This window comes from Glycine max, chromosome 19, assembly GCF_000004515.6.
Source record: "Glycine max cultivar Williams 82 chromosome 19, Glycine_max_v4.0, whole genome shotgun sequence".
NCBI classification, from domain to species: Eukaryota; Viridiplantae; Streptophyta; class Magnoliopsida; order Fabales; family Fabaceae; genus Glycine; species Glycine max.
In genome coordinates, this window is record NC_038255.2 from 35,533,623 (window position 1) to 35,548,337 (window position 14,715).

The 14,715-nt window shown below is 29.9% G+C and overlaps 1 protein-coding gene across 1 annotated transcript; it reads right to left on the reverse strand.

The window, feature by feature from the left end:
• Nucleotides 1–9,140: 9,140 nt before the first annotated feature.
• Nucleotides 9,141–11,341, reverse strand: LOC100306389 (germin-like protein). Its single transcript, NM_001251156.2, is given in 2 exon segments — nt 9,141–9,728; nt 11,165–11,341. Coding segments are annotated over 2 exon segments (639 nt in total). The 5' UTR covers nt 11,280–11,341; the 3' UTR covers nt 9,141–9,204.
• Nucleotides 11,342–14,715: the final 3,374 nt, after the last annotated feature.

A 14,715-nucleotide genomic window follows, 5' to 3' on the forward strand; every position in this document is an offset into this window, starting at 1 on the left:
TTGCCACTAAGCTATTGCAATTTAATTGTTTATTAGGTGCAGTTCACATATATTTTTAACTTCTGAAGGATAAATCATTTATGCACAAACTGTTTTAAATTGTGTGTCTCTAAGTTATGCTGAACATGCAATATTATGTTAAATACTGGTATGCATTGGATTTGATCCTTTAAAGTTTATTACATGTTGAATGAATATACGTGCAATGTTATTTTGAATTGGTATACATGTAATATTGAGCACATTTGCATTATTTAGTATGTTTATGCAAGGATTATTTTTTAATGTTAAGTGATTAATATAATTTTATTAAATTAGAGAATAGCCACAACATCTTTAATTGAGTAAAATTATATGCTAAATTTATAATCACATTAGAAATATTAATTGTGATTAATCATATGTAATGTGATGAAATCTACCCACAGGAATTTTGTTATATTTGTATGATTAATTAGGATAAAATATTGAATTATATTTCTTAATTTACCCACAGGAATTAAGGAAAAGAACATGATTTAATAGTTTTATCATAAAGTTGCATGATGAATCTAATTGAGTAGGACTTTAGCCCACAGGCAAGTTTTGTGTCACTAGATTCATATATTGAGACATGATTTGCATTGGCAAAACATGACATTTGCTTAGTCTCAAATTTTCTTAATGAGCATGTGTGTTTGTTTGCAGTTTCACAATCTATGAATATTTCTTGTGACCTTCCCATTTTGAAAGGTGATAATTATAAGGTTTGGAAGGAAAAAGTTCTCCTTCATTTGGGCTGGATGGATATTGACTATGCTATAAGGAAGGATGAGCCACCGTCTATTACTGAAACTAGCGAACCTGATGTTGTTGATCTTTATGAAAAGTGGGAGAGATCTAATCATCTCTCCGTTATGTTCATAAAAACCAACATATCCGCTAGTATCCGGGGTTCAGTTGACCAGCATGATAAGGTCAGAGATCTGTTGAAAGCCATTGATGAACAGTTTACGACCTCTGAGAAGTCGCTTGCTAGCACACTCATTATGCATTTCTCTTCCATTAAGCTTACTGGAACGAGGGGTGTGCGTGAACATATCATGCGCTTAAGGGACATAGTGGCTCAGTTGAAAACCCTGGAAGTTACCATGTCTGAATCCTTCCTAGTACATTTCATTTTGTGCACCCTACCTTAACAGTATACACCCTTCAAAATCTCCTACAACACACATAAGGATAAATGGTCTATTAATGAATTGATGACCATGTGTGTTCAAGAAGAGGAGAGATTGATAATGGAAGAGGGTGAGAAGGTAAATTTGACTACTTCTACTTCTGGAAAGGATAGGAAGAAGCTTGTAGGCACCAATAAAGGAAGGATTCCGACTCAACCAATAATTAAAAAGGAGTCAAAGTGTTTCTTCTGTAAAAAGAAAGGACACATGAAGAAGGACTGCCCCAAATTTAAAAGTTGGTTTGAGAAGAAAGGTACACCATTTACTTTCGTTTGTTATGAATCTAATATGATTAATGTGAATCATAATACATGGTGGATTGACTCTGGTTCTACAATCCATGTTTCTAATACCTTGCAGGGTATGGAAAGCCTAAGGAAGTCAGTGGGAAGTGAGCAGTGCATCTACTCAGGGAGTAGGATGAGCTCACATGTAGAGGCCATTGGAACGTGCGTCTTAGTTTTAAGTAGTGGCTTTAAATTACATTTGGAGAAAGTTTTTTATGTTCCTAGTTTCTGTAAAAACTTAATTTTTGTTTCTAAACTTGCACCTTTGGAATTTTATTTTAATTTTACAAACTTTGGTTTTAATTTACTAAATAAATCTAAAATTATTGGTTGTGGTCAATTGGTTGATGGTCTTTATTCGATTGAATTGAAAAACGACGCTACTTCTATGCACGTTTCTGTTGGGTTAAAACGATGTATTGTGAATGAAGAATCCTCTATGTTGTGGCACCGGAGATTAGGACATATTTCTATTGAGAGAATCAAGCGATTAGTAAATGAAGGAGTACTTAGTACTTTGGATTTCGCTGATTTTGAGACTTGTGTAGATTGCATTAAGGGTAAGCAAACTAACAAGTCTAAAAAGGGTGCAAAGAGGAGTTCTAATTTATTAGAAATCATACATACAGACATATGTTGTCCAGACATGGATGCAAATAGTCTGAAATACTTCATAACCTTTATAGATGATTATTCACGATATATGTATCTCTACTTACTTCATTCTAAGAATGAAGCTTTAGATGCCTTTAAAGTTTTTAAGGCTGAAGTTGAGAAACAATGTGGAAAACAAATTAAGATCGTGAGATCAGATAGAGGTGGAGAGTACTATGGTAGATACACAGAGGATGGACAAGCACCAGGTTCCTTTGCAAAATTTCTTCAAGAACATGGGATTGTTGCCCAATACACTATGTCTGGTTCTCCGGATCAGAATGGTGTGGTAAAACGAAGAAATCGAACCTTATTAGACATGGTGAGAAGCATGAGGAGTAATGTAAAGCTTCCTCAATTTTTATGGATTGATGCTCTTAAGACGGCTGCGTATATATTAAATCAAGTTCCAACCAAGACTGTCTCAAAGACACCTTTTGAGTTATTCAAGGGTTGGAAACCAAGTTTGCAACATATACGCGTTTGGGGATGCCCGTCTGAAGTAAGAATTTATAATCCACAAGAGAAGAAACTAGACCCTAAGACTATTACTGGGTATTTCATTGGATATGCTAAAAGGTCTAAAGGGTATAGGTTCTATTGTCCATCCCACAACACTAGGATTGTGGAATCAAGGAATGCAAAGTTTCTTGAAAATGACTTGATCAGTGGGAGTGATCAATTTCAGAACATTTCTTCTGAAAGGGATCACTATGAAGCTGAACCTTCTGGGACAAGTAATAGGTTGGTAGTCATTCCCACCCCTCAAGTTAAAATGGGTGTTAGACAACCAGTGATTGAAGTTCCACAAGCTGTTGAAAGTGATCATGTAGATCAAGTTGTTTGTGAGGAACAACATGATGATATTGAACAAACTGGTGAAGAACCAGTTGAACAAGTTCCTCAGCAAGATGACCAAACAACAATAAGAAAATCTACTAGAGTAAAAAAGACAGCAATTCCTAGTGATTATATAGTGTACCTACAAGAATCAAACTACAACATTGGAGCCGAAAATGATCCTGAGACGTTTTCACAAGCCATGAGTTCTAAGGAATCAAATTTGTGGTATAATGCTATGAGGGATGAGATGGATTCTATGACATCTAACCAAGTTTGGGATCTTATTGAGTTGCCTGTTGGTGTAAAAGCCATCGGATGTAGATGTGTCTTCAAAACAAAGAAAGACTCAGAAGGCAACATTGAGAGACATAAGACAAGACTTGTTGCTAAAGGATTCACTCAAAGAGAAGGAATCAATTACAGAGAGACCTTTTCCCCTATATCTAAGAAAGACTCTCTTCGAGTAATTTTGGCATTAGTAGCTCATTTTGATCTTGAGCTGCATCAAATGGATGTGAAAACGGCGTTCCTGAATGGTGATCTAGAAGAAGAGGTTTACATGAAACAACCTGAGGGATTCTTATCTAGTGTTGGTGAGCACTTAGTCTGCAAGCTTAATAAGTCCATCTATGGATTGAAACAAGCCTCCCGCCAATGGTATTTAAAGTTTCATGAGGTCATTTCTTCATTTAGCTTTGAAGAGAATGTCATGGATCACTGTATATACCAGAAGGTCAGTGAGAGTAAGATTTGTTTCGTTGTATTATATGTAGATGATATTCTGCTTGCGACTAATGATAAGGGTATGCTATATGAGGTGAAACAATTTCTCTCAAAGAACTTTGATATGAAGGATATGGGAGAGACATCTTATGTCATAGGCATAAAGATCTATAGAGAAAGATCTCGAGGCATTTTAGGCTTGTCTCAAGAAACCTATATCAACAAAGTTTTAGAGAGATTTAATATGAAAGATTGTTCACCAAGTGTAGCTCCCATTGTGAATGGTGACAAACTTGCTTTGAGAATGCCCCAAAAATGATTTTGAGCGAGAACACATGAAAAATATTCTATATGCGTCAGCAGTTGGAAGCCTTATGTATGCTTAGGTTTGCACTAGACCTGATATTGCATTCGCTGTTGGAGTCTTGGGAAGATATCAAAGTAATCCAGGTATTGACTACTGGAAAGCTGCAAAAAAATGATGAGATATCTTCAAGGAACAAGGGATTACATGCTCACGTACAGACAAACTGATTGTCTGGAAGTGATTGGCTACTCTGACTCAGACTTTGCTGGTTGCGTTGATTCACGAAGATCAACATCTGGTTATATTTTTATGTTAGCCGGTGGAGCTGTATCTTGGAGAAGTGCCAAGCAAACCTTAACTGCTACTTCCACTATGGAGGCTGAGTTCGTTTCTTGTTTTGAGGCTACCTCTCATGGTGTATGGTTGAAGAGTTTCATATCTGGCCTTAGAGTTGTGGACTCTATTTCTAGGCCATTAAAGTTGTATTGTGACAACTTTGCTGCGGTATTTATGGCTAAAAACAACAAAAGTGGAAGTCGAAGTAAGCACATCGACATCAAATACTTAACCATAAGAGAACGTGTTAAAGAAAAGAAAGTGGTCATTGAACATGTCAACACTGAGTTGATGATTGCTGATCCTTTAACTAAAGGCATGCCACCAAAGAATTTTAAGGATCATGTAGTACGAATGGGACTTGGTTCCATGATGTGATTTCATTGTACGTACATTTATTATTTTCAATGAAACTCTTATTCAGTTAGATATTTTCTCATATGGTTTTGTGCACATATTTATTTATTTTGAGAAAAATCATTCGGTTTAGATATAGAATAAACATATGGTTTATTCATTAAGTTGAGAGCTAGTGTTGAGAGACTTTATATATTGTGGTACATGAAAGATACTACTCATCATCAGAGGACTTATCGCCATGACTCATATATTATGTTTCTTGTTATGGTTGATGTTGGGTTAAATGGACCAAGTGGGAGAATGTTGGAAACGCACGTTACGTTCACGTTGCACGTTCTTTTTATATTTTATTATTTTGGAAAATTTAGTTATTTCTAAATCTGGTCCATTTTCCATCCACATTCAACCCAAATCTTTGCAAATATATTTGCAACCACCTTCAATAACAAATCACGTACCCATCCTTTATCTCACGTACTGATAACTTCCTATCTCACGTTCTGATAACAAGTTGAGCTCTGTAATGGACAGACTCTATACATAGGATGGGATGCTCTCAGTTTTGTATCACCAAACCCACTTCTCTATTCAGAAAAAAAATACACCATATATTCAGAGTGAGTAAGGGTCTGAAAGAACAAAACTATCTTTCAGGTTCGTGTGTGCGCCGCTTCGCGTTCAATTTGCAATGGCTGGAGGTACGCTCGTAATATTTTAATTTTCGTTGTTTGATCTGAATATGCCATTTAAATTGATTTGCATGTTTAGATCAGTATATGTAAATTTTACATTTCACACATTAACATAACATATGGTTAAAGCGAAATCTGATTTGATTTTTGTATCAATGGATACGGGAAGGGTTTATTTTCAAACAAATTACTCTTTTGTTGGGTTGTCCTGAGGAGGGGATCTTAGATAAAAACTGAGGTTGTATTTACAGATTCATTTTTGTTTCTCTTTCTGTAACTTGGAGATACGCTTGTTATCTGCTGCTTTGTAACCTTAGTACTGTTGGTACCTTCAATCTTTTAATTATGTTAATTTGTTGCTGGAAATTTCTGTTGCTACCTTAGTGAATGCTAATGTTAATGTAATTTGTTTTAAAATTAAATAAGTATTGATTTAATAAAACAACTAATCACAATTAGTCACTACTAAGTAACAGATGACTGTGACACCTCCCATATTAATGAATTTGTTTTCTCTACTGTCATTTTCTGTGTTGTCCTTTAAAATTATACAATTTTTGTGATTTTTAAAATTAAATATCACTATTAAATATTATTAACACAACTGTTATGCATTGTTATTTTAATGGGACAACAGAGAGACAACATAAAAAAGGACGGTAAAGAAACCAGGTCGATGTAGTTTTTCTTCCCTTTAAAATTTTACCATGGTTTTTTAGCTTCTCCAACTCTATCTTAAGCATTGGTGGTGCCCATCATTTTCTTTTCTGCGAACATTCTTAAAGCTCCATTATCTCTCAATCTCTCATTCATCTAAGCACCACATTTTCACCTTCCCTTTGCCGTCGCACCTCGACACTTCATCTCTAACTCCATTGATGTATAAGGTGCATGCTTATGGAGTTTTTCATGAAGCGTTGGTGGTGGGCCTGATTTTTTCATGTTCAATTTACATCGGATCGGAGTTTCTTGTCCAGACTCGTCCATTGTTCACCCCTACATGAAGGGTGTGATTGGGGGGATACGACCATTGGCTAAAATGGAAATGAGTGCATCAATTCGATGACAAAGATGAAAAATTGGATCATTTGAGAGTCAATTTAATAATAATAATAATAATAATAATAATAATAATAATAAAACTAGCAATTTGGATGTTTCATGAACTTGAACAAATTAAAGAAACTGGTACAGTAAAAATTTGATTGAATGGCTTAAATGTTTTTCATGTCTAAGTTGTGAAATTACACTCATGATCCCACACATGAAATCAATATGATATGGATCAATATGACAAGAAACACCACTTAGGAGCTAAAAAACAAGATGAGAGAGTATTATCCCCATCTTTTTCTAGGTAAACAAAATGATAAAGGATGAGAATTTTCTTATGGTCCTTTTGATTGATTAAAACTTCTCGTACTAATATCCAACAATTGAAAATCAAATCAACTGAAGGATAAAAACATTGGAAAATCAAAATTTTCTATTGCATCATATCAAATTTCACATTTGATTTTACAAACTAAACATATACATATGTATTTATATTTTTATTCATAAATTTATAACATCACTCATTTTCATTTTTATTTCTTATATATTTATAAAATTATCATATAATTTATATTTATTTATGAGAAATATATTTAATTAAAAATATTTTTTTATAAATTATTTGAGTTAAAATAAATAAATATTCTATTATTAGTTATATAATAACATATAAATAAAATATTTTTTATTTTAAATTATTTTTATTATATTTATTTTATAAAACCAATTCAATTCAAATATTTTAAATTGGATTGGATTATATCAAATTAAAAATTTAAATTAAATCGATTGAATAATAAATTAAAAAAGTCAAAAAACAATTAGATGGAATAATTTTTCTCTAAAATAACGTATGTTTCACTTTAGATTAAAAAAAAGAGTTATTGGAAAACACAAATTAATCATGTATTGACTGGAAACAAACTTCACCTTTTGTTACTTATAAAACTGAGACAACTTTTTTCAAAAGACACCCACCCAAACCTCTGTCTTATCTTTCACCTATGTTTTCTTTCCCCCAGCCATATATCCTTCCCCGCTTTCTTAATATTTGTAACAGAAAGAAAACTGTTGTTTTTTTTTTTTTTAACAAAAGAATGCGCACTGAAGCTTTTTTCAAAAGAACCATGCGTTGGAAATAAATCACGATAGAACACTTCCAGCACACATGACGACGACATTGCACAGTTTTGAAAAGCTAACGTCGTGTGCTGTACAATAAATATTTCTTAAAAAAACAAATATCAATATAATATATATATATATATATATATATATATATATATATAAACAAAAATAATAATAAAATCGATTAATCCGATTATGATGTTATATGTAATATGCACATGTTTTTAGTATTTATTATAAAGACTATAATTAGAAGTTTTTCTATTTGAAATTTAGTTATATTTAAAAAAGTTTATTTCTTTTCAAGTGTGAGAATCAAACCTATATCTTTCTTACAAACTTAGAGTATATGACCAACTGAGCTATACTGATTAGGTTTATTTTTTATTATTTTGATCTTATAACTAATTGTATAATTTCAAATTTAAAAACAAACGTTACATAAATTTAAGATACATTACAACCAATTAAATAATTGTTTTTAACACTTGGTAATTAATTATCGTAATTATAAAAATTATATCATAACAAATAATAAATTAATTGTTGTGTTGTATAAAATAAAAAGTATATAATCTTTAATGATTTAATGGATCGATTTTATTGGAATACATATATATTGCAATCACATTAATTACTATATAATTATATATTTTTATAAATTAAAAACATAATAAAAATTCAGCAACATTTAAATTGAAAAGGAATGTATTTGATGTGGACACGTTGTCATATGACATTTGCCTATATAACAAAACCTTGTTGTATAATGTTCTAGTTGTTAGAATGCGTTAACATTATATATAAAGAATTTTTATATTTTTATTCAATCATGTATTTTCATATATAATAAATTTATTAATTTTTAAAGTATTTACTTTAAAATTTAAGTTTAAGACAATTTCTAATTGATTTATAATATATATTAAAATTAAACTCTTTTTATAAGTATCATTAAATTTGAGTTTAATTATTATTGCTATTTATTTAGTAAAATCTAAAGTAGATCCTTAAGTGATCGTGGTTTTTCTCATCATATACTGTTAAATTTTAAATCACACGTATAGTTAATGTCTCTAAAGTTGTGACGTGACTAGTCTATTTTAAAAAAAAATGAATTTAGATAAGAGAAAATTTATAATAATCCATAATATTATTTAACGAAATGAGTTAAATTCTTTTGATAAATAGAGGAGGATAAATGTACTATGGAAAATAAAATCATTGCTTGAACCGATTATATCACCGATTCTGGTCTAATTGGTCAGATGTGCCGGTTTGAGTCAGTTTTTGTGTAGAATCATTGTTCCGAGCGAGGGAAAGGTAAAAATATGGCGCATTCATTAAACAGAAAAACAATGTATTAAACCAAATCAAAATCCAAACAAAACAACTGATAAAAGTACATATATACAACCCACAAACATTTTATTTAGTATAATTGCAATCATTTGTAGGTCAATGCATAGGGTGCTCGCTGATATATATATATATATATTAAAAAAAAAAACTTGCATAGGTTGCTTGAAACACCGAAGTCTTGACTTATTAAGTAGCTAGTGTGAAGTGATTGTCCATATTATCGATTAGTTGTTCTGGTATCAACGAAACTCATCAATTACATTCTGTCCCACTTGGAAACCTTTGGCGAGAATCTCAGAAGGAATAGGTGGAGTAGACAGAAACACAGCACTTGAAATACCGATAACTCCTGCATTTTGACTGCTAAAAGCAGTGATGGCAACAGCATTGCCTTTCCCCACATTGTATTGGAAATGAATGAGCCCAATTGGGAACACAAACACATCACCCTTGTTGAGCACTTTGGAAAAGAGACGATTATTGTCTTGGTTGGAGGAGACAAATCCAACAAAAAGAGTGCCTTCCATGACCATAAGCATCTCAGTGCCTCGAGGGTGAGTGTGTGGAGGGTTTAAACCCTTTGGTGCATAATCTATGCGAGACATAGACACGCCAAGCGTGTTTAGTCCAGGTAATTGTGCAACATTCACAGGACTCAGTCCTAAGCCCAATTGGTTGGCAGTGCTCCCGGGTTCCACATGTCTGAAGAAATCTTCAGGAATCGTGAGGTTGGGATGTTTGCAGAATTTTCCATTCACATATACTACAAAGTACAAATTAACAAGAGTTTTTATTTTATATTTTATCAGTGAGAATCAAATACACATATATAAGTAGGTGTACAATAATTTACCTACGATATTCAATCAAATGAATAATAAACTAAAAATAATAAAATGAGCATTTTAATCTAACCAGACTCAAAAAAATGTTGACTCAAATATAATTTAGTCAATTTGGGTTAACTCAATGGGCTATTTTGGTTTGATATTTTTAATTTTTCTTTAAATTAGACTCAAAAAATAAATTCAATTAAGTCTATTTTGGTTTGATATTTTTTAATTTTTCTTTGAATTTATATAAATATATATTAAAAAAGCATAGTGGATCAATATGGATCCAATGCATCACTGGACTTAAATGGACTACAAAAATAAAGTTCATGTCCAATTTGAAATGATCCTACCCAACCCATTTTTCACACTTAACTCAATGGGTGAGGCATTCCATTTTGTCATCTTTCTAATGTATTTTTTTTTTCATTTTAGTCCTTATAATATTTTTGTTCATTTTGAATTAATATTTATTAAAACTATTGGTTAAATTAATTTTCTTATCCTGGAATTATTTGATAATTTTTAATTAGGTCCTAAAACTATTTTTCTTTCAGACGACGGGTCTCTAAACCTATATTTTTTTAATTAGGTCTCAGGGACCTAATTAAAAAATAAATACAAGAAGTTCAAGAACTTATTGAAAAAAAATTCATAGTTCATGGATCTAATTAAAAAATGTTAACTCTCTTTAAGCCAATATTTTCACTTTTGTAGGCTAATATTCTCACATTTGCAACTTTGGGAGTTCTAAATTTAGTATTATCAACCTGCAGGGACTTGACAATTTTAATTAGGTCATAAACTATTTTTCATTTTTAAACAAGTCCTTGAACTTTTTTTAATTGGATCCCTAAACTTGTATTTATTTTTTGGTAAAATATATTTTTCGTCCTCATAAAATTAAAAATATTTGAATTTTATCCTTACAAAAATTACAGTATATTTTTCGTCTTCCTAAAATTAAAATGTGTTAAATAGATAAGAGGTAAGTTGGATAAATTCGAACCTACAATTATGATTTTTACTTCTTATATATATAACTAATGTAAATATAATATTTTTTATACCAGTTATATATATATATATATATATATATAACCAATGCAAATGTAACATTTTTTAAATAAGTTATGCATATAACCGGTAAAAAAGTTATACACATAAATTTGGATGCTTTGAGTAAAAAATGATGCATTTTAATTTTACGAGCACGAAAAATATGTTAAAAATTTTTCAAAAATAAAATATGAATATTTTCAATTTTATGAGGACAAAAAGTATATTTTCAAAAAAAAATTATTTAAGCCTATTTAACCTGCTTAAAATTTGGATAGCAAGAATTCTGAGGAATGTTTGTACATACCACCGTTGGTTTCATTGGTTGCCACACAAAAATCTTGCAGCGGACTAGGGTCATAGGCAGAGACAATGGAGGATGCCAAAGCCAAGATGGCAACAAGGAAGTAGATAACTTTCATTCTTTTTTTTCCTTAGTGCTACTCTTAATTCTGCTGTATATGTAGTCGCTTGTGAGGATTGTAATTGTTATTCATGTGAAGCTTGCTATTTATAAGGATGAGGCGTTGAATTTTTGTTTACTTTCTGTACCGTATAATTAAGTCTTTATTTGATGATGGACCATTCTTCAACAACTAATATATCCCAGCTTGATGAAAGAGTAGACTAAGGAGTTAGATGCTCCACGTGATGAAAAACAAAAGTTTCCGTATTACCTCTTCCACTTGGCTTTAGTTTCTACCGAATTCTTGTTCCTGTAATATTATTTAAAAATTTGATGCTCCTTAAGTAAATGAAAGATCGATTTAAAGCATGTTTGGGTTAACGTTGATGGGGTTGAATATAAGTTTTTCAGCAGATTGAAAACCTTTTTTGTGTTGATATGTTGAATTTGTCTCAAATTTTGTGTAACAATAATTTAAACTGATAAATAAACATGCACTTAATTAGATTTCTTTCAAAATTTCAGACTTGATGATAATAGTTTAAAGTATTTTAAATATTACTTTTTTTGTTCTAAGTTATCTTTTATTGGTTTAAGTGGTGATAGACACAAAATTTACAAACACTAAAATCAGGCCCGGTCCTCCTGAGGGTTATTCTGAGAGGCGATCGAACCGAGCCCCATAATTAAAGGAGCCAAAAAATATTAATATGATAAAAAAAAAAAGTTTTTAATTCTTTTGATAATAACTTAATTTTATTGCTTTCAATTATTAATTTTAACTTATCCAAAGTTAATAAAATTTTAATTTCCTCCATTAAATTAAACATCTTTTTGCATGTAATATTTTGTATTTATATGTATATTTTAATTGAGAAAATATTTTATATGTAAAAAAATATATAATTTTGATGAAATTGCATGTCTATTTTTTAATGGAACATATATTCATATTTTAAGCTTAAATACAATCTTAATCTGCCTATTTTGCTTAATATGTAAAGTTGTTTCCTCCATTTTTAGGCTTATGTTTTTTTTTTTTGTTTAATTGAACTCTAGATTGAATATATTCATTTAAGATGTCATAAAAATAATATAATTATGTAAAGTATAAGAAATAAATGTGGGCAAAATTGAGGATCTGACAAAAAATGAGGATTTTTTAAAATAAGGAGACCAAATGTCTCTCTTTGTGATCTGATTGATTTTTAATGGTTTGAATGCATAATTAAAAGCCAGTTTTAATTGTAGAAGGGTCTAATTTTTTTTTTTTTAAATTAAGAGACTAAGAAAAGGAAATTTAAATCCAGGGAATAAAAAATAATAAAAGATCAAATTTAAGGGACCAAGAAGATATTTAAGTGGAAAGATAAAACAAGAAATATAACAAAGGCAAAGAGAAAATGGAAAGATAAATGTTTCCCTCCTCACATTCCCACAAGAAATATCTAGGAATACTATACAATCCTCCTCCCTACTTTTTTAGGTATTTTGAAAATGGAAAGATAAAACAAAGGCAAAGAGAAAAGAACCAAATATAATATCAAAGGCAAAGAGAAAAGAACCAAATATAATATCATCTGTCTATTTATATATTGTAAAATATAATATCATTATTTTATAGCAATACAAAGCTAAATATAAAATATAATCTTCTTGGTTTTTATCATTAATTCAAAGTATCACACAAAAAACGTAAATAAATGTTTCATAATATATACTTAAGTCTAAGTTTCAACATTACACAATAAGAAAAATACTAGTGATACTCTCTCTATCACTTTAATTTTTTAATATTCTCTCTATGATTGTTTGAAATTTATTGAAAATAACTAATTTTGATGGATCACACATCTCATCTAATGATTCTCTCTCCTAATTTACACAATAATATTCATTATTAGGGCTAAAATACATATCTGGTCCTTCTTGTTTTAGTTTTTGTTCAATTCCATCATTTATGTTTTAGAAGTTTCATTTTAGTCTCTAATGTTTTTGAATAGCTTCAAATTAGTCTTTGTCGTTAACTATTAAACGTGATGTAATGCAAATAGATACACATGTTTTTTAAAATGATAATTTTCATCGTTAATGTTATTTTAGAAAGATTCAATTTGGTTCCTCATTGTGAACAAAATTACACACATGAAGGACCAAATTAAACCTATCTAAAAAACATTAAAGGTGAAAATGATCCTTTTAAAAATACATGTTTCTATTTCACATCATGTTTAGCAATTGACAACAAAAACTCTAATTTGAAGTTATTCGAAAATACTATGGACTAAAAATGAGACTTTTAAAACCTAAAGGAATAATTAATCTTAATAGTTTGGTAATAAGTTGATCATCTAAACAATTTTCAAGTCCTTGGTTAAATTTGTAAGTGTACTATATTTTTTGTATTTTCATTAATTTTATATTTTGAAAAAAAAATACTGGTCAACTAGTTCAACCCTAACCAAAGAATCGAGTGGGTCAATCCAAGTCAATGACATGACTGATCCAACAAAAAACTTGATCTAACTAGACCATCGATACTCGATCGAATCGGTCTAGTCGTCCCAATAAATAAAACTATAGCATGTATGTAGTAATTGAATGATAGTGTAAAACTATATATATATATAAAGAGAGAGAGAGAGAGAGAGAGAGAGAGAGAGAGAGTAAATTTCACTTGAAACTTTAACATACTTTCTTTGTTTAGTTAAATTTGTAAACACTATTTTACATGCATCATTAGTAAAGAGTAATTAATTTTTTTGAATAATATATTTAAACTATTTTTGCTTTGTCTTTAAATAAAAGGTCATGAGTTCAACATCAATCAAGATAGTCAATATGTCACATCAGAGTCAACGTTTGATCAATTTAAGGAAAAATAAAAATTACTTATTTTAAAAATATCAAAATTGTAAATTTGAAATTGTAAAGAACCAAAATTAAAATTTAGCCCAAAAATTAACATTCACATTTATGTCTTTATTATATATTTTTTGTCCAAACAACAATAATAATAATAGCATTTAAGAATGAAAATACCTACTTATATTAAGAATAAAGTTATAATCCTTATTGATAAATAAATTTATAATAGTATTCTAAAATTAATTATTCTTGTTGAATGGAGTATTTATGTTATAATTATTCTAAACTATATTTGTTTTTTAGAATAAGTTACTTTAAAAATATATTTAATGGAAAATAAATTAAAAATGATACATTGATTCATTACTTCTCATAATTGTATTTAAATTTCAATGCTGACTTTTAACTTTTAAATTTCTGACTTTTAACTTTTAAATTAAAAAATATACAGTGTTTCATTACTTCTCATAATTATATCTAAATTTCAATGCTGACTTTTAAATTTTAGACTAGGAATGATAAGTTGATCCATCCATATCTTTATGATTCTATTGAAAATCCGTATCCTTGGAACTTTCAACTTA